The sequence below is a fragment of the Sciurus carolinensis genome, chromosome 6 (genome assembly GCF_902686445.1).
Source record: "Sciurus carolinensis chromosome 6, mSciCar1.2, whole genome shotgun sequence".
Taxonomy (NCBI): Eukaryota; Metazoa; Chordata; class Mammalia; order Rodentia; family Sciuridae; genus Sciurus; species Sciurus carolinensis.
Window position 1 is genome coordinate 138,302,177 of NC_062218.1, and position 27,089 is coordinate 138,329,265.

The 27,089-nt window shown below is 49.5% G+C and overlaps 1 protein-coding gene across 5 annotated transcripts in view; it reads left to right on the forward strand.

Moving 5' to 3' along the window:
• Acsl6 (acyl-CoA synthetase long chain family member 6) overlaps nt 1–27,089 on the forward strand; it is a 58,362-nt gene that overhangs the window by 4,817 nt on the left and 26,456 nt on the right. For 3 of the 5 annotated variants that reach the window (XM_047555423.1, XM_047555419.1, XM_047555420.1), the window contains exons 2-10: nt 11,716–11,936; nt 14,885–14,999; nt 15,621–15,685; nt 15,956–16,057; nt 16,568–16,667; nt 17,238–17,416; nt 18,330–18,362; nt 19,648–19,699; nt 25,615–25,688. In XM_047555423.1, coding sequence (XP_047411379.1) covers nt 11,716–11,936; nt 14,885–14,999; nt 15,621–15,685; nt 15,956–16,057; nt 16,568–16,667; nt 17,238–17,416; nt 18,330–18,362; nt 19,648–19,699; nt 25,615–25,688 — 941 coding nt within the window. Of the gene's footprint in view, nt 1–6,322; nt 6,589–11,715; nt 11,937–14,884; nt 15,000–15,620; nt 15,686–15,955; nt 16,058–16,567; nt 16,668–17,237; nt 17,417–18,329; nt 18,363–19,647; nt 19,700–25,614; nt 25,689–27,089 lie in introns of those variants that run through there. The other 2 variants (XM_047555422.1, XM_047555421.1) reach the window with 2 other exon arrangements.

The following is a 27,089-nucleotide window of genomic DNA, read 5'->3' on the forward strand; positions in this document are numbered from 1 at the left end:
TGATTCATGTGAAGCTTACAGTCTGTGATAGACAGAAGTGGGAAAGTGGGTAGTAGGTTGGGAAAGTCTGAGCCAATCTGAGCTATTCGGAGACCCAACCGGTAGTCTCAAGAGTCTGAAGGATTTAAAATTCCAAGTAGTCCCACCTGACTATTCACCTGCTTTTCCCAGATACATCCTTCCTCTTCCCACACTTATTCCAGGCATTCACCTAGGGGTTGTCACTGTGTTCGAGGAGAATTGGGGGTAGTTAGCTTCTGGCTTGACATCTACCCATTCAGGCCTATAGTCCAAGATAGTTGCCTCCTGGATATTTACAGCAGAAAACAAGGACAGTTTGCAGACCCTGAAACAAGCAGATCAGATTGGCACCTGTTGGGACCAGGAACAGATCTAGTGATTGATGGTCATTGGAGGAATGAGAGAGAGAGAGAGAGAGAGAGAGAGCAGGCAAGTCCAGGTTGAATGGGCACCTTGGTGACAGTTCTCATTAACCAGTTCCTAGGACCCTCCCAGAAATGTGTGGCCCACCTATACAGAAAGTAGACCCTGAGGGATTGAGCAGGACTTGGCCCTGCTATAAAGCCATTTTCCCTTGTAACATGTGAACTGTTGTTGAGGTTTAAGCTATTCTGTGGGGCTTTACCTGCCCACCCACCCCAGCCCTAACGATAGACCATTCTGGACACTGATCAGAGATCCCACCAAATAGGCAGAAAAGCCAATTGATGGTGAGGTCAACCAGAGATTGGACAGCAAGGTCAGTCAGAGGCCATACAGAAATGACAGTCAGAGTTGAGACAGAGCTTTAAGGTAGGATATGACCAGCCAGTGAGATTGGTCAAGGAGGTTGACTCAAGGCTGGACAGTGATATTCCCAGGTCTGTGAGAGGGGAAAATTACCAGAATAGAAAAGGGGGACACAGCTGGGATCCCTTTGGAAAAGTCAGCACTTCTAGCCCCTTTATTCTGCTTCTGGTGCTGAGGTTACCTAAAGTCACTTAGAACCCAGGATCCTGCTTAGTGGTCAGAGACCTTCAGGGTTAATAGTGACTTTATCTTCCAGCCCTAGATGTGGTTTTCTGAAGGACTCCTTTAACTTACCCATACTCAACCCCACCCTGCCTCAAACCACCTCTTCCTAAACTTGGCCAGTGGGCTGGTGGGGGATGTGGATACATATGACCCTGATCTTGCCATAGGCCAGACGGCAGGGTAGGTGGTGACCTGTGTAGCCCACTTTTTATTTTTTAAATCTGTTCTGAAGTGTCCTCTCTCTGCCCCATCTGCTGCCTCTTAATTTTCCTCCCTGGATGGCTCTCTGAACTTTCAGAGACATGTCTGGCATCTTAGTTTCATGAGAATGTAGTGTGTCCCCAACTAAATGCAGGAAGACCCAAGGAGGGAGGCGACAGTGGACTATCAGTCATCAGAGCTGGGCCTTTTCTTTGGGCTGAGGAGCTGACAAGGCCTGTCTCCCTTGGATCATGGGATATCTGTTAAGCACCCACTAACCTTCCTGTTGGTTCAGATCAGTTCCAAAGTGGTTTTGTCCTAGATGTGCTCAGGCTAAATGACCTTGCTCTGTCATTGTCTCCTGTTAGTCCAAGTCTCATCTGTGCTCCTGAGGTACAAGATTTATGCAGCAGTTAATGGACAGATCCTGGTGACCCTAGGGCGGCAGAAAAATAGCGTTTCTAGCAGCTAAAAGTCTGAAAAAGATTAGAGGCTGACCTTGCTGTGGTGCTTTTATTGAGGAAGGTATCTGGGCCTGGAGTGTCCTGGAAGCTTGGAATCCCACACACTGGGCTCTGGGTTACCATAAACTCCTCCCACAGCTCGGGGGCACTTGTGTCAGCAGCACTGTGGGCGCCAGGCAGAGGATACACGAGGTCTCCCTTCTTAAAAGTCCTCTGTGCACTCCAAGGTGTTTTTGTTTAGCAGCACCTTTTTCTTTCCATTTCTTTCTCTATGTTTACCATGAGCACCATGAGACTCACTGAAATGTCCTTCTACAAAAGAGGCTGCAACCTCAGTCTCAGCCATTCATATTTTTGAAAAGGATAATGCCCATAGAGAGGCTCAGAAGGGCTGACCCTATTTCTTGGTCCCACCCACCCTGACCTTACATGGTGCTTTTCTCTGTGGCCACAGAGGCCTCCAGCTCCCTCTGGAAACATGGTGGGTTCTTTTCAGTGGGTGAAAAGTGAGAATTCAAGTGATGGGTGCTCTCCTTGGGTCAGTGTGAACAATGTCCAATGGCCTTCCTGGGCCAGCTGGGGCCTCGTTTTGCTTTGGTCTGAAAGAGATTTTTGTTTTCTGGTGAGAACAGCCCTAGCCTGGCTGGGCACCGGAGCCAGCAGCAGGAGTACAAACCCTTTCATGTGACAGGCCAAGTGGAGTGCTGCAGGCCTGCCAGCCACAAGCCCTCCCCTGCCCTCCTGGCTCCTCGGGAGGCGGCCATTTGCATATACCCCATTCATCCTGGCCTTGAAAAGGAGGCCTGAGTTCCCAGTGCTCCTGCCCAGCTAAGGGCTGGACTACTTGAGCCTGGTGTTAACCCTGTGAATACTTTCACAAGCCACAACAGGATTTGGTGGTTGCTGGCAGGAGGGCCACTTGAGACTACAACTGCCCATCAACCCTGAACCCCAGAGGGGTGACTCAGGAGTGGGCAGATTCCTGTTGACCAACATTGGATTTTGCTAAACTGGGAGGAATTCAGATTTATTTCTTCCTGAGGCAATTGAGAATAAGTATTTTGCCAGTATATGGGGCAGCCAAGAAAATTAAGCTATTTATCAATTTTGCCAGAAAATTAAACTATGTATCATATTTTCTAGGAAATGTACCCTCAACCAAAGGCAAAACTGTGTTCTTGCTCATTGTCTAATGCACACAGAGAGACAATACACCTGGAATGGTGGGTAAAGGAGCCAGGCAGGCTCCTGGCTGTAGCAGTAGTCTCTTTGGCAGGGATAGAGGGACGCAGCTTGCCTGGGGTACTTTTGTAGCCCCAGTTCCCAAGATGCTAGATCAGGTGAGCTGGTGGGTGTTGTTAGCTTGTGGGCTGTGACTTGGAAGGAATGAGGCATACACAGAGTACCAACTACATACAATCTTTTGCCTTCTGCAGCTAAATACCATGCTGCCAGCTTTAGCTTCCTGCTCTGATTCTCAGTTCAGCCAGGCCTGTGCCTCCTTCCCTCCTCTGTGCAAATGCTCCTGTCAGGTGCCCCAGTGTCTTACAGGCTCTTCCTGTGCCTTGCCACCCCACCGTGTCACTCTGTCCTTGCCTGGCTCTCCTTCCCTTCTCACACTGCCTCCACTGTTACCTTGCTCTCACTCTGGATGGAAGATGTGTCTCAGATTCAGTCTTGTGAATTTCTCCCTGAGCAGGAATCCTCAGCAGACCAGAAGTGAAAAAGGAGGTGAGCAAATTCTTCTCTTGCTCCCCATGCTTAAATAACTCCAACCATATCTTGCCAGGGTCCTCCTACCTCAAGGAACTTCCTCCTAGCTGCAGGAGGTTACCCTCTGTCCCACCTGTACCCTGCCCACCTGCCGGTGAGAACCTATCTCTCCTACCAGATGTGTCCATCACTGGAGGGCTTGTAGTGTGTCCACAGTTTATGCCAGTGATGGAAATGGATCACTGCTTCTGAGGCCAGGACACTGGCAGTCCTAATGTGGACACAACTGGGAAGGGAAAGGATCGTGTTGCAGCCACAAGATTTGGCTTCCTGTACAGTGGGACCTGATCAGGGGGTGTCCCTCTGCCCATGTGGTGACCATGGCCCTCACCAGTATCCCTGGGGTTATGCCTGCTTGGGATGAAGGACAGTGAGACCTTGACTCATCAGTCCTGGTCATCATTCCCTGAAAATATTTCCAAGGAGCCGCTGCCATTGCTTTAGCTTCTCTTGTCCCTCTTTGTTCTGAGAATTTTGCTATGCCTGATTCATGGTAAGGACAAGTATTATCTCAGAGCTTGGAGAAGATACTATGTTTCTGTCTGCTCCTCTCTTCTCAAGGTTACTCATCTTTTTGAGTTCCTGAAAGTGTTGTTTGAGCCTGGCTTTCTGGTACTGTCGTCAGGAATGTGGGTCCATGTTCCCTGGCCAGGGCTTGGGGTGAGTGAGTTTCTTAAGAGGTTCTATTGTGAGGATGGGGGCAAAGAGGCAGTGAAGGCTGCTAAAGGGGGGTATATTCTCTGTGAGTTTGGGTAGCTGGGACAGGTGGCTGTACGAAGTAGCCGATCTTAGGTCTTTCCACATTGAGGAGCTTACTTCTACTTTCAGAGCTATAATTGGGCTCCTCAGGGAGGCTCAAGGTGTAACTCAGCAACCTGGTATCATGGGCCCATTTATCTCCTGTGGGAGGCAGAGTGGGTTTCCCCTGGCAGTTCCAGAGTTATGGAGGCCCTGGGTCCCATCTCTGCCCCAATCATCGGTGATTCTGTGATTGTAATTAAAACCCAAGAGGAAAGTTGAGAGAAAGTCCCTCTCCCACAGCAGAGATGAACTTGAATCTCTTTGCAGATGGGGTGGTTGTTGGGCTGAATGTGGTCTGTGGTGTGTGCGTCTCCACAGGTCAGTGGGCACAGAGTGAATGTGAGGTCTGTTTTTTTGTTTTGTTCTGCTTGTTTTTGTTGTTGTTGTTGTTGTTGTCTTGTTTTGTTTTTGTTTTTTGAGAAAGGGCCTCGCTATGTTTCTGAGACTGCTCTTGAATTTATAATCCTCCTGCCTCAGCCTCCCTGGTTGCTGGGATTACAGGTGTGCACCTCCACACTGGGCAAGATCTGTGCAGTTATTGACTCGGCAATGGGAACCATGCTTCCTACGGAGGAACTGCTGTCCCAGCTTTATCCCCCAGTACCTTGCATGGCTTTCCATCAACCAGGACTTTGTTGTGACTACTAGATTTCCTGAGAAACACTAAAGGAAGATTTTTCTTATTTAAAGATATCTAGAGAAAAGTAGAGGTCCTGTGAAGAAGGAAGGGCAAGGACTTTGTGGGTCAAAATTTGGTGTCCAGGTATCTGTGAGTTTTAACCAAGGTGGATTGGAGATGCCAGGGCCAAGTTCTAGGTACAGGCTGCTGAGGCAGAAAGTGTATGCATGGCTTGCCCCAGATGGTGGAATGAGCAATGAAAGAATTTTATCAGCCCCATGGAAGGTGTTACAAACCTGGGACTTTAGATTTCCCAGGCAGGTTGAGCAAACAGCTCTCAGGAGGGAGCTTGGAGCACTAGGTCATTACTTGGGACATTCCTGTTGCAGGGAGGTGGATTGGATTTGGGTGAAGAGTGGCCTGGGAAGTGTCAGGAACAGACTTGGAAGTGCCCAGATGCTCCTGTTGTGTGGGTAGGGCCTGGGGATGGTGTTGAGCTGGGCCCTGTGGCCTGCACTTGGGTCTTTCTCACTAGCAGGTGCAGCTGCATGCCTGTGTAGCCCAACCAGCTACACATTAGCCAGGGAAGTAAGTGAAAAGCTGCAAAAGTCAGATTAAAAGAGCTGCAGAAGTAGCCAGCCCCCTCCCCACACCCTGTGGAGACTGACCTCAAAACACTGAGGCTCTCCCTGGGAGGCCTGGTACCTAGGTGCCCCAGTCTGGCAGAAGTACTACAGAGAGCTTGGCTTTGGTTCCAGCAGGAGAGGGTGTGGGTTCTGGCTCCAGGGTGGCCATCCTGGGCAAGCCAGGAAATAGTGTCTTAGGGTAGGCATTAGGGAGGGGCTGGTATGCTACCCTGGGGTCCTGTAAAGAAGATGAACCATCCTCCACCTTCTGACCCTACTCCCCAGAGCATCCCTGAGTAGATATTGTTTGTATCTGAAACTATGCCCAGTTTCTTTTCTCTCCCAAGATTGGTTGTGACCTTGTGGGGGTGGAGTGGAGGTGGCTCCAAGGAGAGGCTGGAGGCAGAGTGCAGGGGTGGATGGTGCCGCCCTCCTTCAGCATCACAAATCTGGAATCCCCACCCCTCACTCCCCACAGCTTCCCACCACCCCTACTGCTCATGCTCACTGTAGGTCACCAGTCCATGGACAAAGCTCCTGGCCCCTAATCAATGTCTCAGATGGATGTGTAAGGAGGATTTGTCCTTTCATAACTCCCGTTGGTAGACTCTCTTCCAGGACTGAAGACAAGGTGGGGTGGGTGGAGGTGCAGAGGGGTGTGGGCGGAAGCTCTGGCAAGCTGGCAGAGTGAGGGTTAAGGCTGGGTTGCTTAGCTCTGAGCTGATCAGAGCCAGCACCGCCCCGTGTGCAGATGAAGGGGGGCCAGCGGGGGCCTTGAGGGGCCAGTAGCTCCTCACAGAGCTGCTCTGTGCCCTGGTTCCTGCCAGACCTGCTCCCATAGCCACCCGGGAGCCACTGCCTCCACGGCTAACAGCTCTCCACTACCCGGCTTCTGAGAGCTGGCGGCTGTTACCATCAGCTATACCCAGGGGCAGGGCCTTCTCCACTTTCTTGCTTTGATCAAGATGTGGTAACCTCTTTCCCTGGGCCCCACAAGCCCTGTAAAAGGAGGCTGGTTCTAGTGGGACCAGCTAAGCCACCTCCTCAGTGCCAGAAGCCCGCTGGAAAGGTAGGGTGTGAATGCATTTGCTTTTGCAAGTTGTCTTTGAGTCCTTTGACTGGCAAAGAGAGGGAGTAACTGCTTCAGCTAACTCCTGTTTACCCAGTGTTTCCTGTACTATGTACCTGGCATCCCACTTTCTATCCATGAGATTGTTTGAGATGAGGCCCAAAGGGGTGCAGTGACTTGCTTGAGGCTACACAGCTATCAAGAGTCTGAGCCAGGATTTGGACCAAGGTCAGTCCAGCACTGGAATCCCCCTTTGGGCCCTTTCCCAAGCCCTCTAATATAGGTCTCCTGAGTTCTAAACCCTGGGAGAAGTTGTAATTTTTTTTTTTTGGAGCTCTTTACTGGAAGCTAAGGAGATTCTTTGATGATAAGGTGGCTTGACTGGTGCTTCCCCACTATTTCTGAGGTTCTTGGGGGTTTGCAGAGACCCAGAATTCCATTATAAGAACTCCCACCCCAGGCTAATGCAGAAAGAAACTGGAGTGATTCTAAGGGAAGGGAAGAATATGAGGAGCATGGAGGACCTCAGGGCCAGCATGAGTTTGGAATTTAGACCTAAGGCAATAGGGAACCAGATAAAGTTTTGGAGCAGTGGCATGATATCGTCACATTGATTTGTCAGTGTAAGCACAGGTGAGAGCAAGGAGAACCATGAGAAGTCTGGCATAGCATTGTGGGCTGCCCGTGGACCAGGTCCAGGACCGGGTAGGTGGAGAGGAGGACTCAGGTTTGAGAAATGTTTAGGAAGTAGTCCTTTCTTGCAGAGCCATCCTGCTAGACTGTGATGGTATCGATCGCTGGGGGGAAAGGGGCTGCACTAGCAGAAGGTTTTTGGAGTCAAACCCCTGACCCCAGGGACATCGACAAAGGGGCTGTGTTCCAGGGTTTTGCCTCTGCCACCCTACCACCTTGGAGCCAACATGCCACCCTCTATGGCTCCTTTCTTCCTGTTCTCTCCCATCCTGGGTCACAAGAGCTATTGCTTTCATGTGCCCTGAATAAGCAGAGGACCTGTAAGGTGGGAGGAAGTCCCAGTGCTCTAGCCTCTGTCATTACTTGGTATTCTGAGTGAGTCTGTACTGGAGGAAAAGGCATGGGATGTGCTGGGGTTGGGGGCAAAATGAGGCTAGTGCCTGCTGAGGGCTGGGTCCTCCTACCAGGTGAATATTTACAAACATAGTCACTCACCTGGCAACATCAGCACCACTGATTCCCTTGGGTGCATATACCTCTCCCACTCATAGCTGCTGCAACCCACAGAACCTCCTGGGGCACAGAAGGAGGCAGACATGGCTATAACCCCAGGGACCACCAAGCCTTAGCCCTGGTTGACAGAGAGGAGATCAGAGGAGGTCAAGGCCCCCTGATATAATGAGAGGAGACCAGACTCCCAAACCTAGTCCTACCATCTACATGCCAAGGTCTTGATGGTGTGGGTTGGCTTTGAGGCCAGTGTCCTTAGAGGACCTGGACTCACAGTGCTGCCCTTCAGTAGCTCCCAGGTCTGAAGGGAGTCTCAGAATAAATGCTAGTAATTTTTACTATCTGAGAAAGCTGGTGCACAGGGAAGAATGAGACCCTCTGGTTGTTGGCCAGCCACAGAAAGGTACAGGCCCGGCCTCAGGGCTAGAAGAGCTGCAGCCACTGCAGATGCCTCCTCAAGGGTGGGCACCTCACCTGAGGAGAAGTGGATGGCCAAGTCTTTAGCCCACTGGACTCTATAACTCCCAGTGGGAGGACACGGACCCAGCTAGGAGATGATGACTTCTTCATGTGAGGCCAAGAGGAAGCCCACTCATGGTGTGTGCAGAGCAGACAATAGCATGTGACCGATCTGACAGGCTGATCCCCATGTCCAGGATTTCTCAGCCTTGCACTTGACCCCACCTCCTAGAAATTGAACCAGGCTCTTCTGAGCAGGCTGGAGCTGGCTTTCTGTGGATTTCACACTAATGTGAAGGATAGGATGTTTTGTGGGACTGCGTCCAATATTGGGAGGTTTGGGGCGACCACACAAGACAAGGGAATGGTTTGGGGTTTGAGTCCTGGTTCTATGGCACCTACCATGTTCCTCTCTCACTGAAGAAGGAGCCCCATGTTCTACTTCCTCACAGTGAGTACATGGAGGATGACACAGTGCAGTGCGATGGCAAGGGCTTCCCAGGCATCAGGAATTCAGGAAGTTTAGACAAGTCCTGCTTTTCACCTCTGTGAGAACTGTGATAATGTAACGACCCAGAGCTCAGCAGATCCACAAGGCCGGCCTCCCAGACTTACAGTGCTGACCTTTGTACAAGTTTCTACAGGCTCAAAACTTGATTATCTGAACAGAAGATTCCGTTTCCTAAGCGCTCCTTGTGCTCTTTCAGCTCCAGCTTTTGTGTATTCGCTGCCCTCTGCCTGGGACACCCTTTCCTCTTTGTTCTTTAGTCTCAGCATCGGCATCACTCCCTGTCAGAAGCCCGCTCAGACTCACCGTGCTGAACTCAGGCACCTTCTCTCACTCCCTCTGTGTGAGCACAGCCTGGACCACACTTCCCAGCGCTGCCCACTCCCTCATGTCTCCTTGCCATGGGACTGAGAACAGGCTCAGCACTGAGCTGGGGATAGCAGGGGCCATATGAGGGTCAGGTGGATGGGTGGATGGATGGATGAATGGCATGTCCATTCTGCTGTATGCTGTGACAACTCCAGCATTGCACCCAGTGCCACAGACACCCACTTTCTGCGGCAGCTTAGGGTCTGTCTGTAATTTCCAAGGGCCAGGACTGTTGTTCATGAGATATCCTTCCAGGTTCCCTTTAAAACTTTTGGGACCATATAGCTGAGGCCTCAGAGACTGGGCAGGGGCTTCTTGGGCCTTGACTTTTCAGCACATTGACTCAGTGTAGTCATTTCAGCTCAGAGCCCACCCAAGAGCTAGGGAACATGTCTTAATATTCCACCAAGTAGTGAGTAGTTTATCTCAGAGGTCTGGCTGTGACTTGATCTTCCCATCTGCAGCACAGGGAAGTCAATGTCCCAAGAAGGCCTGCTGGCTACCTTCCCAGAGCAATCCACAGAGGTTTTCCTTGGGTAAATTCACTGTAATCCACAGCTAGGCCTCTGTTTTGATGATGCAGAACCTTAATATGATCTCTCTGCCAGAAGTGGGTCCTTCCTGTGGTGCCCTTATAACTGACTCAGCTTAAGAAAACTGCTGATAAAACTGGACTACGGGCTCAGGAGTTCAGGGAGAACGCTCTGCCTGACTGGGGGCTCACTTTCATTGGGCACTTGGAGCCTGTGGGAGGTTGGTGAGTGTTCCCAGAACTCAGCCTGCTGTGCACCTCTAGATTATCGATTCCTTCTGTGGGGACACAGAACCTGGACCCAACGGCCTCCGCCCACCATTTGGACCAGCATGAACCAGACCTGCCTCTGATCCCTTTTCTGTTTCCTAGGCTGAGCAGCCCCTTTGTCTGAAAAGCACATCCTTTAGCCGTTTCTTTGGTCCTTTGACTCTACTAAATGTAGTACAAGGAGCTTTACATGCCTGCGTAATACTATGCCCATTTTAAAGATTGGGGAGTGGAGATTCAAAGAGATGGTATATATACTGAACTATACATAGTTTGTAAGCAAAGGGGAGTGGACTTTAACCAAGGAACTTCTCTCTCTCTCTCTCTCTCTCTCTCTCTCTCTCTCTCTTTCTCTCTCTCTGCAATGACTTTGCACATCAGTGACCTCATCGTCCATGTGGTAATGTTACAGTTTAGCACAAATACCATTTATTGGAATTTCAGCAGATCTCTCCTCCCTCAAGGGTCAAGCAATTGTTTGGCTCATATCCCAGGGCTGCAGAGTCGCCACTGTTGCATTTCTTCTTGTTTCCCAAGAAAGGAAATCACAGGCAATGCTTCCAAGGGCTGAGGGCCCATGAGGAGGGTACCTGCTGGGGCCCACTCTGCCATCATTGGGATGACAGACCTACAGGTGTTCTAGGGAGCTTCTTAGATTCAGGTCCCACTGAAACAATGCCATGAAGGGGTCCCAGTATGGATGCCAGCATCTGACGCCTGGCCCACTCTGAGCCCAACCTAACTGTGTATCTTCTCTGTCAACACTTCTCTACTTAGTGGCTAACAGGAAGACACAGGATCGCCCTGGAACTTGTTATCTTGGAACCAAAGTTGGTCACCAGTGCTTTTCATGGAAACCACACTGTCCAAACCCCATGTCTCCCTGAGAGGCCCACTGTACCACTTGGGCTGCAGTGGGTGATGCCCCCTGACCACCACCCATCACATCCCAACCAATACTGGTTACCTCTAGGAGTACACATAGCACTTTGCTGAGCCCTTTCTTGCTGAACCTTGGTTTCTTTCTCTTCCTGCCAGTTTAGTACATTCTACCTCCCCCTTCCTCTGGACATTAACTGAAGGGGTCAGGAAGGACAGTACAGGGCCCAGTCAGTGGTGGGGTCAGCAGTGCCTCTTGATACTCAGTGTGTGGCAGCACAGAGCCATAGTGCTCATACAGTCAGCTAGGTCATGGCCTTTGTGTCATGAGGCCTGGAGGCACCTGTTCAGGCTGATCTGTGTGCACTACTGAACTCTGAGTCAGGTCCTGGAATTGGGAACTGAGAGGGGGAGCAGGCAGAGCTCTTATCTCTCCATCCCACTCATCCTGGGCAATGTTCTGAGCCTTTCTGTTACCTTTCCATCTTCTCCACACCCCAGGAGCAATGATAAGCACAGCCCTGTGAGCACAGTCACACAGGAAAGGCAGAGTGTCCAGGTCCTAGGGCCTGAGCAGCTCCATGCCCAGAGCTGCCAGAACACATCCTGGCCCCTCGAAGATGTGAAAGCAGCTGTCAGCCATGGCCCAGGGCCTGAGCATGTGGTTCTCAGGAAAACTGGGTCAGGTATCTGACTGTCAGGTATGAGTGCTGAGGGCTCTAGCCTCCCATGGGAAAAGGCCTTCTGGATGTATACCCTAAACTGTACACCCCCAACTAGCCCATGGTCTACTCTTCAGTATCCTGAGCCAGAGCCTGACCATGGTCAGTGTGCCATCTGTGATCCAGGATCCCTCCCAAGCCTGTCTGTTGGGTCTCCTCCCTCATCTATCTTTTGTTTTCTACAGAGTTTGTCCTCTCACTTCTGGAGAAGATGCAGACACAGGAGATCCTGAGGATACTGCGGCTGCCCGAGCTGGGTGACTTGGGCCAGTTTTTCCGCAGTCTCTCAGCCACCACCCTTGTGAGCATGGGTGCATTGGCTGCCATCCTTGCCTACTGGTTCACTCACCGGCCAAAGGCCCTGAGACCACCATGCAACCTCCTGATGCAGTCAGAAGAAGTGGAGGTGAGCAGGGCGGGAGCAGTCTGGCTGTGCAAAGTAGTGGGCAGAGAACAGGTATCTTGAACGTAGAAGCCAAACTTGTGGTTCATTTGACCTCAAGTGGCCCACAAAATCCCAGTTTCCCCAGGCAGCCAGCCAGCAAGCTCTGCAGCAGCCTTGGGCAGGGTCTCTGGCCAGATGCTCCTTCTGCCTCTCCCAGGAACTGTCCCTTGGCAGAGATTGACTTTGACATTGCACAGGGCTTCTCATTTGCCAGCCTCTCAGGTAGAGGGCCTTGACTCATTGGTGCTTTAGTAGGCTAAGCAGGTCCCATGTACTTCAGGTAAATTCCCTCCTACACTCTTCCAATGCCCAGTCGTGGTTAGTGCAGGAATCCAGACCTGAGCCCACCCCAGAGCCCCACCCTCCCAGAGCACATGGGGAGGTAGAGCCTCCATGGGAATGAAGGTACAGAGGCCCAGCACACAAGTGTCTTCCAGGCTTCTTTATGAAGTTTATGGAATTTATTTTGCCCTTTTACAATTTGCCTTTTTTTCTAAACTGTAATTCTGTTTGTTCTGAACTGATGATACATTCTCCCAGGTTGTAAGAAACAAAAGGACATATACTGAAAAGTTTCTACCTTCTTCCCCTGGCCTCTCAGTTCTCCTACCCTGAGGCAACTTGTCTTAATGATTCTTTCTTAGCCTTGAGAATATGTGCAGATAACACCCCTGCCCCCCAACTTTTAAATAATATCATGATACATACATTGTTGTAATTTTTGCTCTTGATGGTACATCTCGGTGATCTTGAGCATGGGAATGTTTTGCCTGGTAGGGGAGGGCACAGGTCAAGCTAGGGGTCTGGATCCTAAGGACATTTTTCCAGAGAAGGAATGATATGTACAAAACTCAGATGTGTGATAAAGCACATGGTAGCTTTAGGGAATGGTGACTCAGGTTGGGTGCTGGGCAATGGAGAGGGGCTGGATTGGGGCTAGCAGAGTGGTAATAAGAATGGCCTTTGGTGATTAGCAGTCCTGGGCTTGGATTCTGGCCTCTCACTCTATGGTTCTTGGCAGTTTCTTTACTCTCTAAGCCTCAGTGTCCTCAGTTGTAAAATGGGTAATAAAAAGAGCTCCCGCTTTCTATGGTGTGGTAAGAATTTGGTGATGTGATACAGAGAAAGCACTAAGAATGGTTGTTTTTGGTTAAGATTATAACTTTCTTGGAGAGGTCAGCAGGGACAGATGCTCATGAACTAAGAAAGGACACATAGGGTGGGTAGCATGGATTTATTTTGGGCTTTCAACAGAGAGAAACAGGGCCAATTCATGCTGTGGAAGGGTGGCCATGGCAGGGGCAGGCATGAGGAGGCACCTGCAGGTGTCTGGGTTGGAGGTGATCTGCGTGGGGTCAGGTGGCAAGAGGGATGGCCTAGCTCAGTGTCTGAGAACTACAGAGTCAGCTTGTGGGTATAGCTGAGAGGACAGGATGTGGGACAAAGTTAAATCTTCCTTCCAAGAAAGGCTGAGCTGGCCTCTCGCCTTAGGAGAGTAGAGAGTCAGAGTGTCTGGAGTGAAGGAGATAAAGGAGAGAGGCAGGAAAGGTGGTGAAAGGCAAGCAGAGCACATAGGGCCTGGCAGACTTATTCCACATGTTGCATGGTAGAAACACAATTCAGATTGTATCACTTCCCCTGCTTAAAACCTTCCCCTGGCTGCCCATGACCCTCAAGCCAAAGTCCAGACTCCTTGTCTTGATCTGCAGCCCTCTCTGGTTTGCTGTCCTACCATATCCATCTAGAGCTCCATGAATTGCCTACAGTCCCCAGATGTACCTGTGCTCCTGCCCCACACATCTGTATTTGCTATTGCTGGTGCCCAGACTGCCATTTCCTGCTCCTTATTCTGCTCTGCAAACACCTATGCATTTTCAAAATCTGTCTGGCAGTCACAACCCAACACACACGCCTGCTGAAACCTCCTCTGTCCCTTGCACACCATCTTCTGCTTTATCATATGTCACCCTGGTGCTAACCAGATCCAAATGTTTATGCCCCCAGCTTCCCACACAGGCCTTTGTTGGGCCTGGAAACTTGGGAAGCACTAGCCAAATAGAACCTTCCACTCCAAAACAGTGGAGAGCTGCCTGTGGTTTTAAGTTTGCCTGTTTGCTCAGTGTTGCTCACAGCATTTCCTCAGACCTGGTATTCCAAGAAGTGGCAGGCCCGAATAATGCTCAGAGACCACACAGAGCTGAGGTACAGGAGAGTTCTGGTATACAAGGGGTGGAAGGGAAGAAGCAGTAAAGACACCTTTCCCTTGTCCCAGTGTAGAAGATACTCACTCCTTCTTACTCTGGATCTCTACACTGAGGGTCCAGGGTCCCACTGCCCTGCCCACCTGCATTGAATATTAGTGTGATTTCAAGCCTCCCTCCTAGGCTTCAGTTCCTAGAAAAGTATTTTCAGCACAGCCCTCAACCATTTACACTATGATGTGAATGATGGATGGCAGCCTTCTTAGCTAAAGACTACACCTAAATGATTCTTAACTTAGGGGCCTAAGAGCAGATGATGGAATGGGGGACACTTGGGTGGTTGAACCTTATGCCAGGAGATACTTGGCTCTAGTCAACACTTCCTGTTCCATTGTATGGGTGTATATGAAGAGTTTCTGAAAATTCTGTACTGTTTATGTGTGCTGACCTGGTGTGTGAATGCAGTAGTGTGTGTGTGTGTGTGTGTGTGTGTGTGTGTGTGTGTGTGTGATATAGACACTCATATACTGGGCCTGTATGCACTAGCCAATTATATTAGAGTATGGATACACACAGATTGACAGTATACAGTATAGGTGTGCACACACAGCCCCACTTTGTAGACCAGGTGTGCATCTAAGCTGTATATAGTTTTGTGACAGCCCTGCCTGCCTCAGCCAGCTTCTCTGGCCTGTGTTTGGTTTGTAGGACAGTGGCGGGGCCCGGCGATCTGTAATCGGAGGGAGCCCTCAATTGCTTACCCACTACTATGATGATGCCCGGACCATGTACCAGGTGTTTCGCCGTGGGCTTAGTATCTCAGGTGAGAAGGACTGTGGAAGGCACTGGGTGGGTGTAAGGGTGGACAAGGAACTGTGGTAACAGGCATATGGCAGGTGAGCAGGCCCAGGTTCATCAGAGAAGTCATTCCTGGCCCTCTTTTACCAGTCAGAGAAACAACTGCATTATATGGCCAATGGCTGACCTTAGGATTGCCTGACTTTAGGCCCCTCACTGTATACACCCCATTAGCATCCCCTGATGAGCCGGGTTGTCAGATCACTGACTGGCATGGTTCTGAGCCTGAGCCTCTGAGATGTCTGAGTGACCCAAGTGTATGAGGCAAAGGGAGATTGTCAGAGAGGCAGCCTGCCACCTTTTCCTTGCCTCCAGGCATCTGGGTCTTTGGGGGTCTGCAGTAGGGACTGTCACACACGTCATGGTAGGGACAGTTATTGTATCAGTCCCATTCCTAGGCCTCCCTAATCTATGCAAAGATGCCATGCTTGCATGCTTTAGGTCCTTCTGGGTTAGGCAGCTAGGGGAAAGTTCACATGGCCCGTGGATACCCACAGTATGGGATGTCCATCCAGGTGCCTGATGGACAGGGGTAGTATACCCATCCTGCCCTCCTCCCTTGCACAAGGCCTGCTTGTCTCTGCAGGGAATGGGCCCTGCCTCGGCTTCAGGAAGCCCAAGCAGCCTTACCAGTGGCTATCCTACCAGGAGGTGAGTGACAAAGGATGGGCCCCACCCTGTCCACTCATGCAGACCTGGCACTTGGAGGGAAGGGCTTATGGGTACCTTGCTGGGTTTCAGAGGGTCATCTTTTGTTTCTCTAGCCTGTCCACCAATCTCCTGGCAGTAGCCTTGAGGGATTTGGGGCCTACCTGGGCAGGGAGTCAGGGAGGTCTATCAGACCTATAGGAATCCCACCTGGGATCTCACCCATGTTGAAGAACCCTCGTTTGCCTATGACCTCCCCACATCTGTGTGCAGGTGGCTGATAGGGCCGAATTTCTGGGGTCCGGACTTCTCCAGCACAACTGTAAAGCATGTACAGATCAGTTTATTGGTGTTTTTGCACAAAATCGACCAGAGGTGAGTATCTGTCCTGACTGGTCCTACAAGGTATTAGTGGAGAAGGGGTTGGGTACTACAAGGAATAATTCTGCTCCCACAATTTATAGGGTCTGGGACAAGAAAAAAAGGGGGAGACCCTGGGGCCATAGCACCATCCTCTCTACCCTACCCCAGTTCTGTCCTTCATCAGGAGCAGATACCCCAGCAGAACTCCATCCACACCACACCTAGCCCCACAAACAGCTGTCCTTTGAGCCAAGGGGGAGGAAAGTCATGAAAAGGCGCATGAGCATCCTAGAAATGGACCTTGGGCTGTTTGAACATGAAATCCAGGAGTTACAGAATTCCGTAGGTCATCATGGTCTAGAGGGCTGTGGGTGAGCAACCACAACCTGTCAGCCTTATGGATTCCTTGCTGTTCACAGTGTCAGGCACAGGGCCTAGAGCAGGCACCCTGGTTTCCTGGTTGGAGGGGCAGTGTGGCCCTCTTAGCTCCTCTCCCCCTATCCTGACCTTTTGTTTCCATAGTGGATCATTGCAGAGCTGGCTTGCTACACGTATTCCATGGTGGTGGTGCCACTTTATGACACTTTGGGCCCTGGGGCTATCCGCTACATCATCAATACAGGTGAGCCCCACTGCCACCTGCTCCCACCATTAGCAACTGGTCCCCAGCCTCTCCGGTTATGGTGATCATCTAACATTCATAGGAGGCACTTGCTTATTCTCTCAGAAAACAATAGGGGCTTACACTTTGGACCCTGAATTGGCTTCTTGAGTCTCAGCTGTCCCCACCTGGGCTTCACCTAAAGATTCCTTTCACAGGGATGGAATGTCAATAAGAAGCCTCTAAACCAGCCTCTACATAGGCTACCATTTCAGGTTCATGGCAGCTTGGCATACTTGTAGGGGTGAGGGTGGGATAAATATCCCAGGTAGACCTGGGATAATGGGGGCTGAGTCTGAAGCAAAGGAAAGCTTGGAGTCTGCTACAGGAAATTCCTGGGCTTTCTTCCCTTGGTTATACTCAAGACCCATGGTGTGTTCCTTTGCACACAACACACGGCCCCCGCAGCCTGTCTTAAACATTTATTTATACAAGCTGTGGTATACACAGCCCATAGTGCTGCTGTTTGCCATGCTGCTCACAGTCATAGTTTGCACCCCTTAGCCTGACTCTCCTTGGTCGTCCCCACAGCAGACATCAGCACTGTGATTGTGGATAAACCTCAGAAAGCTATACTTCTACTAGAGCATGTGGAGAGGAAGGAGACTCCAGGGCTCAAGATGATCATCTTGATGGAGCCGTTTGAGGAAGCCCTGAAAGAGAGAGGGCAGAAGTGCGGGGTGGTTATCAAGTCCATGCAAGCTGTGGAGGTGAGAATCTGCTTCTGGGTTGTTTGCTGAGCCATTGTTGGCTCGTCACTGAGTCAGAGCTGCTGGTCATTTGCTCCTTTCATGTACTGGGTGAATATTTTAGGTGTGCGTTGAGACAGGTCAGACTTGTAAGGGCTGGAAGAGGGAGGCCTGGATAAGCCACAGAGAAGACTCTATAGTTAAGGTCACCAGGCACCAATAGGTGATGATGGTTGCTAGCATGAGAGGCACTTGCACAGGCTCTGAGGCTTCCTCACATCTACCTATATCAGCCTATGTGTTTCTGAAGACTAGACTTAAGGTCCAGGAGTCTTGGAAGGGTTCTTGCCAGTGGGACCCAGATCTCAACAGCTTCAGAACTGGCCTCCAGGCCCTCAGGCCCTGCTCAGTAGCAACTGACTTCCACTGTGCTCTTGGATCCAGGGCCCTGGGGCCTCTAGTCCTGCCTCTCTGTCTGCTGCTCCCTGTATCCATAATGTCTGTGCACTTGATCTTTCATGACTTTAGCAGTCATGTTGCACTGCAACTCCTACCCATTGCACAGCATTGAATGCTCATTCAGAAGCCTAGACCACCCAGCCACTCTGTCTTGCATGTGTGCCTAGCTGTACTATGGGCATCTTAAGCCCAACATGTCCAAACCCATTGTCATGTGCACAATGCCTAGCCCCAGACCTTGGGCTCCCTGTCTATTGTATGGAGTGGGCCTAGGACATCTAGACACCTGCCTCTCTCACAGGAACCTCAGGCTCGACATATGTCTGAGGAGAGGCAAGTCAGGTTGCATCTTCCACAGCAGCCCATGTTTAGATATAGGATCTGGGCTTGGTGCAAGAGTAAGCCCAGATGCTGAATTTATTTTGTTCTGTTTTTAAGAACTTGTAAATATTTAAATAGTATTTTCTTTTTTTAGGACTGTGGCCAAGCGAATCACCATGCTCCTGTGGTAAGCTAATCTGCCAGTAAGTCTTCATTGAGCAAGATGGCATGGCCTGTTCTCTCAGATCCCCTTACTGTGTGCAGGGCTCAGCAGAGAGGTCAGAGAAGCACCTCCATGTTAATATGCAATTCCTGTGCACAACTCAGGAACGCCTCCTTGGGCATCCAGGACTTCTGTGGGCTGAGGGCCCAGGGAAGGACCTGGAACAGGAGTCTGATGTTTGGGAGGGAGACAAAAGGGCAGCCAGGCCTGGGTACCCTTGGCTCTCTGGTAAGTTTTTCTTGGGGAAGTCTTATTTTTTCCCTTTGAATGTAGTGAACTCTCCAGAGAATGAATGGGCAGAACTAGTCTTTGCTTTGTGAACTTTTCTGTATCCATCCCCATATGATTCTGCTTGGGGCTGGATTACAGCCCAGTGTCCCCTGGGCTGAGCTATGGGGAAGTTTTCAGGTAGCCTCTGACCTCTAGGCCTCCTTCTAGCTTAGTCCTTCCTCCTCTTCCACCCGCAATGAGCTTTCCCACACAGTTCTGAACAGGTCATAGCCCTACTTCTCAGGGCCCTTCACAGGTGGCCCAGGGTCTTTACCCGTCTCCCATGTACCAGGCTCCAGCCTTAAAAAGCCGCTCCCCAGTCCTTCTGCACACCCTATCTCTTAGGCCTCTGTACTTGCGCTCAGCTATTTCCTTTCCCAGAATACATGATCTCACTTCATCTGGAGAAATCTTGTTTGTCCTTCTATCTTAACTTATATCACCTTCTCTGGGAGGCCATCCTCTCTGTGCAAACAGACTAAACAGACTCCTGCTGGTGACCCTAGGACCCAGTGCCATGACAGTGCCTAATGCAAAGTAGTTTTAGGGATTCAATAGGCAACTCAATACCTGAGCCACATGTTGTGTTCCCAAGACTAATTCCAGCTATCAGGGAGAAAATGAGAAAGAAGGAGGGAACTGGGCCATACCCACTAAAAAGGTGAGGGGTATTTGGTAGAGACCTGAATGTGACCACTGCAGCCCAGCTCTATCTAAGATAATTCAGCTTAGGCTGGAGAGCTGGGAAGCAGCAGACCAACTGTGAGATTGGTGGGACAGACCTATGTCCATGCATTTAGCTTCTTTTCCCCTTTCCTGGGAGCTCAGCTGCTTATTAACTGCAGCTCAAAACATACCCACACCCACATAACCCACATACAGTGCACATATGAGGCCGGGTAGTGGAGGGATCCAGGCTTTTGGGCCCTGGTGGCTCACACTGGGTTTCCCTAACACACACCTCTTCTCACCCCTGCAGCCCCCACAGCCTGATGACCTCTCCATTGTGTGTTTCACAAGTGGCACAACAGGTAAGCAGTGGCACTCAGATTACCAGCCATGGCTTCCTGCACCCTATATTGACAGCCTGGTGGGTGATTTCAGGAGTTCTGGTGCCCTCTGTGAGATGGGCTGAGCCTTGTCTTGTGCCTGGTTCCAGATGTTGGTCCCTTCTGCTGCTGCCAGTGTCCAGCACCAAACAGGACAGGAGTGGCCAAATGGAGATGACAGTGTGGACTGGGAGGAGTAGATGGGGACCTTGGAACTTCCCATAGCTAAGCCAGTGAAGACCTGGACAGCTGGATAATTTACTGGGGAAAGAGCTTTTCTCACAGGGTCATTTCTTTTTGGGAAATTGTTCTCACCCCTGTGCTTCCTACCCGCATCTGGCCTATGTAGCAGGGACTGAGGAAGGAGTCTGAGTCTTTGATGTCTAAGAGGCTGAGTTTGAGTCCCATCTACCATTTTGCTAGAGCACTATGAACCAGTTACTTCTCTGCCATCACTGTTCCCAATTTATCACCTGTAAAGAGGGTGACTAATAGTGCCAAGTAGAAGATGGGGTGGCACGTAAAAGGGCAAATGCTCTGCAACCAAGGGCAAGACTGACAGGAAGAGGACACAGTCTGTGCCTGGCCCTGACAGAGTGGCACATGTATTAGCATGGGTGGAAGCAATCAAGGAAGGCTTCCTGGGGGAGACAGAATACACATTAGGACCATGGCATAGGCACAGCACTTTGCAGTCTATAGTGCCTGCCCACCCTCTCACATGCTTCTGGGACCTCACTACAGTCAGTGAATCAAACAGGGTCAGCACCATGCCTGCTCCTGGGGACACTACCGGCAAGAGGAGGTACCAGGACTTGTGCCCTCCTCTCCTAACTCCCTGTCCAGATTTGTTCTCATTGCTGTCACTTCATCTCATCTGATGACTTGGGAAGTCATTTGCTTTGCCCTGGATGGGTTAGAAGTTTCTAGCCTTGTTTTTCTAGGACTGGCCCACTTTGATAATAGTTCTTAGGGGGGCAATGAACTAAGGCTCCCAGCACCTTCCACAGAAGCAACCTCCAAGGCATTTGGCAGACCTTTGCAGGATTATCCATGTCATTGGATCATGAGAAATGTGGCTTTACTAAAAGGAGATGGATGTTTGCCATTCGTTCAAGTGGGTTTAAAGATTTTCCACTATACTCTGCTAAACCTTTTCAGAAAAGAAACAGAGCCCTTTTACTCTTCAGGAGCTGACATCCAGAGCCAACCCAGAACCCAAAAATGCCCTTCAGGTTTATGTTTTAAATAGAGATTTTTAGGGTCTTTTTGACATGAGTTTCACAGCATGAATTTTTGGTGACATGATTTTGAAGAGCAGGTCACTGTTGTGGCCTTTGGCTTTGGACCCCTGCCTTCCCAGTGTGCCTTCAGGTCTTTAGTGGATACTTGGTCACAGGTACTGCCTCCACATCTAGAAAAGTACTTCATGATGCAGAAAAGTGCCGTTGCCCCACTGGAGAGGGCAGACATCATGTCCAGTGCTTTCCAGGCTGTGAATTCACAGTCCAAAGCAGAGACACCCGACTCAAGCTCTGAGGAGGAAGCAGAATGTATGGAGCCCAGAAAATGGGTTGTGATTTAGTGTCCCAAGCTTTCCACTCAAATCTGTGGCTGGTGCCAGAGCAGAGCTGAAGCAGTAAGCAGACCTTGGGCCTGATAGTTCCCAGTCTGGCCACACACTTATATTCCCTTGCCTTTAGGCTAAGCCCGTGCTGTGCTTCCTGTATCCATCCTCTTGTCAGCACATCAGCCATGTGTGTCCTCAATGTCACAGGCTAGCTGGTTTCCCTCGCATGCTCAGTGTCCTGGCTCAGCATCATCCAGGGCTATGTCGTTCTTTGAGTGAGGCAAGATCGCAAGTCTTATCTGAACCTGATATTTGGCCCTTGGTTCTGGTGGAATAATTCCAGGAAGATTTCCTTCCCATGGGGTGGAAACTCCTGAGTAAATCCCTAGAATCAGCCAATACTTGGAGCCCCTAGACAGGCCAGGAGAGCCTGCAAGGAGGTGAGAGATTGTGCTTCTTTTATCCAGCAAAGTCTGATGGATATGTGGCTGGTCGTTCATTTCAAAATAACTACTTCCTGGACAAAAATATGAACTCCCCTCAAAAAAAAAAAAAAAAAAAAAGATAATTTATGGGTAAAACTACAGCCCATTTTAGAAGTTGGGTCCTTTGAATGATAGTTGTATCCTCATGAGTTCGTATACCTTCTCTTCCCAGAGAAGAAAATACAATAATCTTAGGAAACATACTCTTCTCAGTCTATGTGCTTTTGGTATTATTTTTCTTATTTATGCATATTCATTTGAATCATTTTTTGAGCACTCACTACGCATCAGACTTACCACTGGGGGCGGAGGACATGGGACACACCTCTGCACTCATGAGTTCACAGTGTGCACTAGCAGACAGTTCCAGTACCATGTGGTCACCACCTCAAGGGCGACATGGGGTACCCAAACACCGAGTCATCAGGATAGCAGGACACAAAGGATTCCCAGAGGACATCACTCTAAGCAAGTCCTGAAAGGTAGATAGCTGAAGGAGAAGAGAGGGAAGGATGTTCCCAGCGAAGGACACAGCACACACAGAGGACCAGGAGCAAGATGGAAAATGTTGCTTTGAGGGAAGGTGGAGCGGGCCTGGAGCAGGGCCTGGGGACACTGGAGTTGGAGGTATGATGACAATGGAGTTCCCACTGAAGGAGCAGGTGAAGAGTCAGAGAAGAGATTCTGTCAATGTTGACTGTAGCTAAGTTTTACCCAGAGGATGTTATAAAACCACCTGTTGGTGCTCCTGGTTCATCCCAGCACTCCTGCTGTGTAACTTTAGAATTACCTGACCTCTCTTAAACCTTGGTTTTCTTGGGTATTAAGTGAACACATTTAATGCTTATGAGTGGAAGGTGGGAATGGAGAGCAGGTCTCAGTGCTGAGACATTTGAGGCCTGGGGGGCAGTGCCTGTCACTGATTTCACACCAGAAAAGGAGAGAAACAGAGGAAAATCTGCAGGTGAATTCTACAAAATTGATTGTATTTAAGTCCATGTTGGAAGACTTATTGCTGTTTCTCCACGTGAAAAACTTGGAAAAATTTCTATATCGTGTTTAAAGGAAATGTTGTCAGAAGCATATATTTTCCCAAATCAGACAAGCAAGCAGAGAATTCTGAAAGCTTGTTACCTCTCATGTCTTAACTGGGCCTCACAATCTGTTGCCAACATTCTTTTCTTCATCCTTTGGGACCAGATCTAGAGATGACTTGAGGAAATCATTTGAACACTTTGGGAATATATAAAAATGCAATATGTTATTAAAAGTTTATACAATTACATTCATATCCACAAGAAAACCTTTGTTTCTAAAAGGTATGTACTTCCTGCATCATGTTGGAGAAGAAAAGCATGTATCTAAGCAGAATTGAGTGTTTGGGCCCAAACTGAGTGAAGACTTTGGAGACATCTTTCTCTGGAGATCCTCAAACCTTCCACCCTGAGGTTCTATCATGCATGAGTAAGCCCACCAGACGCACAGATCTAAAATTGTGTAGTGCAGGACTCTATTCTGTGACACCTCTCAGTCCATACCTACTATTTGGTCGGGCATTTCTTCAAAACTTGCAGACCTGGGAGTTCACACACACACTTCTTGGGCAGATGAATGTGTCTGGTTCTTAATTCATACATGGGGCTGTTAGTGATGCTCTTGTCTCTGCCAAATGGGTCACCAACAAGTTGAGCAAGCAGGTCTCATGGGCTGTAATTATGAAAACTACATTATTTTTATCTCCATTCATTCCTGTCAACTTGCTCAATGAGGGGATTTTTTTTTTCTTCTGCTCCTAAATAAAAAGCTCAGGTATCTTGGGCCTTTTCTGGTCATTTTCAGGTAATAAAAAAAGTTCCGTGGCTGTTACAAGTTACAGTCAGAGCCTTAATTGAGCCTTAATTACAAGTATCAGTCTAAACTAGGAATCCCTCCTGTTCATTGAGACTCCTCCCCCTCCTCAGTAGGATTTGCTGGGAATTTGGCAGGGAGGGTATGGTCCCCCTTCCTCCTTTCCTCTCTGTTATTTCTCCTCTCCCAGCTTTTCTTTGTAATGGATGCTTCTGCAAAGTGGAGCTAGAGTATGAGTAAGTGGGATATGAACATTTGGATATAGTTTTGGGCAAATATATAAAACTTGCTCTTTATTTGATGGGCACTTTCCTGAGTTCTCCTGATGTAGGCAGTACCTCCCTACCCCCTTAGGCTATCTGCTCCCTCCTCTACTGTAGCTCCTGCCTCTTTTGTTGGGGTGGAGTGGTGTGGGTGGGGCAGACCTTTTACCCTAGCAAACTGGGCTTGTGGACAGATTCCTCTTAATGCACTGTTTGTACCACTACCTGCTCAGACTGATGTTCCTTCTGCAAACTCCATATCCAATCCTTGGGAGGAGGAGGAGGATGATTTGCAACCACTGGCTTCTTCACCTTTCTCATTGGTTTCCTCTGCTCTAGGCAGCACATCAAGTGAGCCTTTAGGGTCTGAGTTAGCTCAGCTTTCAGGTAGGGATTGGGAGGGAAGACTCTTCATTCCTTCCCTTTTGATGGGCTACACAACTTAGTGTGGCTGTCTTTGAAGAAATGCTCCTTGCTGGGCACAGTGGTGCATGCCTTTAATCCCAATTCCGAAGGCTAAGGCAGCAGGATTGCAAGTTCGAGGTCAGTCTTATCAACTTAGTGAGATCCTAAGTAATTTAATGAGACCCTGTCTCAAAAATAATAAATAAAAAAGGACTGGGGAATTAGCTCAGTGTAAAGTGTCCCCTGGCTTCAATCCCCAGAATCAGAATTAACCATTTTAAAGTGAAAAATTCAGGGGCATTCAATACAGTATTCTCTTGGTCTCTCCTCATTCAGGTCTTTTATTACCTCCTTCTTGATAAGGGTTCCAAAATTAGCATATTGGTTTATTTGATATTTCCTGAGTAAACTCTGCATGTGGCCTGCCCCCTCATATTTGGCATTTCATGGCTATTATATCTGCTACTTCAGTGAAAACATCTAATTTAACATCTTTTGTACATGGATTATATCCCTAGACCTTGTAAGAGCCCTGTGAGGTGGGGATAATTGTCCCTCTTATACAGGTAAGGAAATGAGAGAGAAGTGGCTTAGTGATGCCATGATGGCTAGGATTTGAGCTCTGACAGATCTGTCCAGCAGCAACATCAGGGTTGTGTCCACCTTGACATGAAATGGTGGCCACGCTGACCTTCCTCCTTAGGATGCTGTTGCCTGGGTCCCCACCTACCTCTACCCACTGAGCCATCCTAGTAGTACCTGACTTCCTCAAGGGCCCTCAGGACCAAGTCTCCCAAACCATAGCGAAAGGTTATCTGAAGACAAAGCAAGAACGTCTGTGTACCATCTCTGCTGATAAGCAGGTAGAAGGGGCTGCACAGAGATCTCCAGCCTGGCCTGAGCCAAGTACCAGATGCAGCAGGATGTCCTCTGCCAGCAGAGACAGGTCAGGCCTAGAGAGCAGCATTGAGCACTGGGAGCCTGTGAGGGGCCGGGCGGGGCACAGAGCCCATGCTCCCTGAGGGGAGTGGGAGCGGGAACAGTGCCTCAAGTAGTAAGCCCTTCAGGCTTGAGGCACTCTGCCTGTGCAGTCGTGTCTCCTGCCTTCTGGTGCCACGCTTCTGGGAGCCTCATAGTGGGCTCTGAAGGGCTGTAGGATAGAGGTGCCTGGAGCAGCATTCATCTTCCTCAAACTGAGGTGGCCAAGGGTGAAGGCCAGAGACTTGGGTGGACAGGTGGTGTCTGGGACTGCTGACTTGGGCACTATTCTCAAGGAGTGGCCCTTGGACTCCCAACTGATTTCCTCTTCTTGCCTTCTGTTTTCAGGGAACCCCAAAGGTGCGATGCTCACCCATGGGAACGTGGTGGCTGATTTCTCAGGCTTTCTGAAAGTGACAGAGGTGAATAAAGTAAATTTACTATACAAGGTCTTTGAGGACAACCTCAAACCTCAGAGGGTTTTGTTTTGTTTTGTTTCATTGTTTTTTTTTCCCCCTGATATAATCTGGGCTGCCATTCATAGGCATGAGTTTCTGTTCTCAATAGAGCAACCCCACTTTTAAAGCCCCTTTCAACCCCATACCTGACAAACACTTGATTGATTTCTAAGAGTACTGATACCAGAAAGAAAAGTTTGTAAACCTATTTTTCATTTTTAACTTCAAAAATCGAGACACCTGTCCTTTTGTATATGTATTCAGCAAGTAGCCCTTATTAACTTGTTTCTCAAGTAGGTCAGGGTTTAATTCAGTCATTTTGTGTTTAAGGACTACTAGAGTCTGAGAAACAACCACAACTGCAAATTTATAAAGCTGTACTTAAAGGTAAATCTAAGATCATAAAAGCTTGATACCTTGGCCTGATAAAAGCATGTTAGTGTTTTATAACCAGCTAAGAAAGGAGGTCCCCCCAGGTGTGGTAAGTATGCTCTGCAGTTTCCCTTAGGAGAAAGGATGGTACCTTTTCATAGGAGTTAGGCTTCGTCTCCACTGTGGAGGCATCTCTCTCCAGGTGATATTATGAAGCCTATGCCCCAATCATGTACTTTGATAGACAACTGTGAGAGACGGTTGGTGTCTGAGTTCAGGTTAGGAGCCATGAGCTACGTTCCCAGGGTTTGTCCAAACTGGTCCAAAAAGGTAGTCCAGAAGAGCCAAGCTGTCCAGCAAAGAAAACTTTCCTTGTTTCCTTGGGCCCCTTCCTGGCCCAAGCAGCCTCTGTCCCTAGCGTGAGTCTCACCTGTGTTGGTGGGCTGCAGCAGGGCTCCCTGTCAGCTTTCCCCTTTAAGGCCCTGTTCCCTGACTGTGGCTTGGGAGGCCAGATTCAGCCACCTCTTTGGGACTTGGCCTTGTCTCTTCCTTTGTCCTGGGCTCTCTGGGCCCCCTTCTCTGAAGAAGGACTAGGAAGTGCTGATAAGCCAAGACCCAGGGAGATTGGGCAAATGGGGTCTGGGGCAGATCCCACAGTTGTGGGGAGGAAGGGGAGAGAGCCAGGCTGGCGCCGACTGACTGCAAGTGAGATGCAGGCCCTTCCCTGCGGAGCCCGACTCTGCTGGTTTATGTGTGCTTCATTTGGCTCTTTGCTTCTGCAGATAACCTAGACCCACTGGCGCTGCGACCTAACACTTCGCTTCCTATGCTGCCCTGTCTCTCTCTCTTTTCTCTCTGCACCTTTCCTCCCTCTCCCCCACCCCTTCATTTTTTTCTCTCTCTCATATCACTCTGTCTTCACACCTTCCATCCCCTTCCCTCCCTCCCTGTTCGCCCCCTCCAGGACCATTTTCTCTTATTGTTTTATGACTC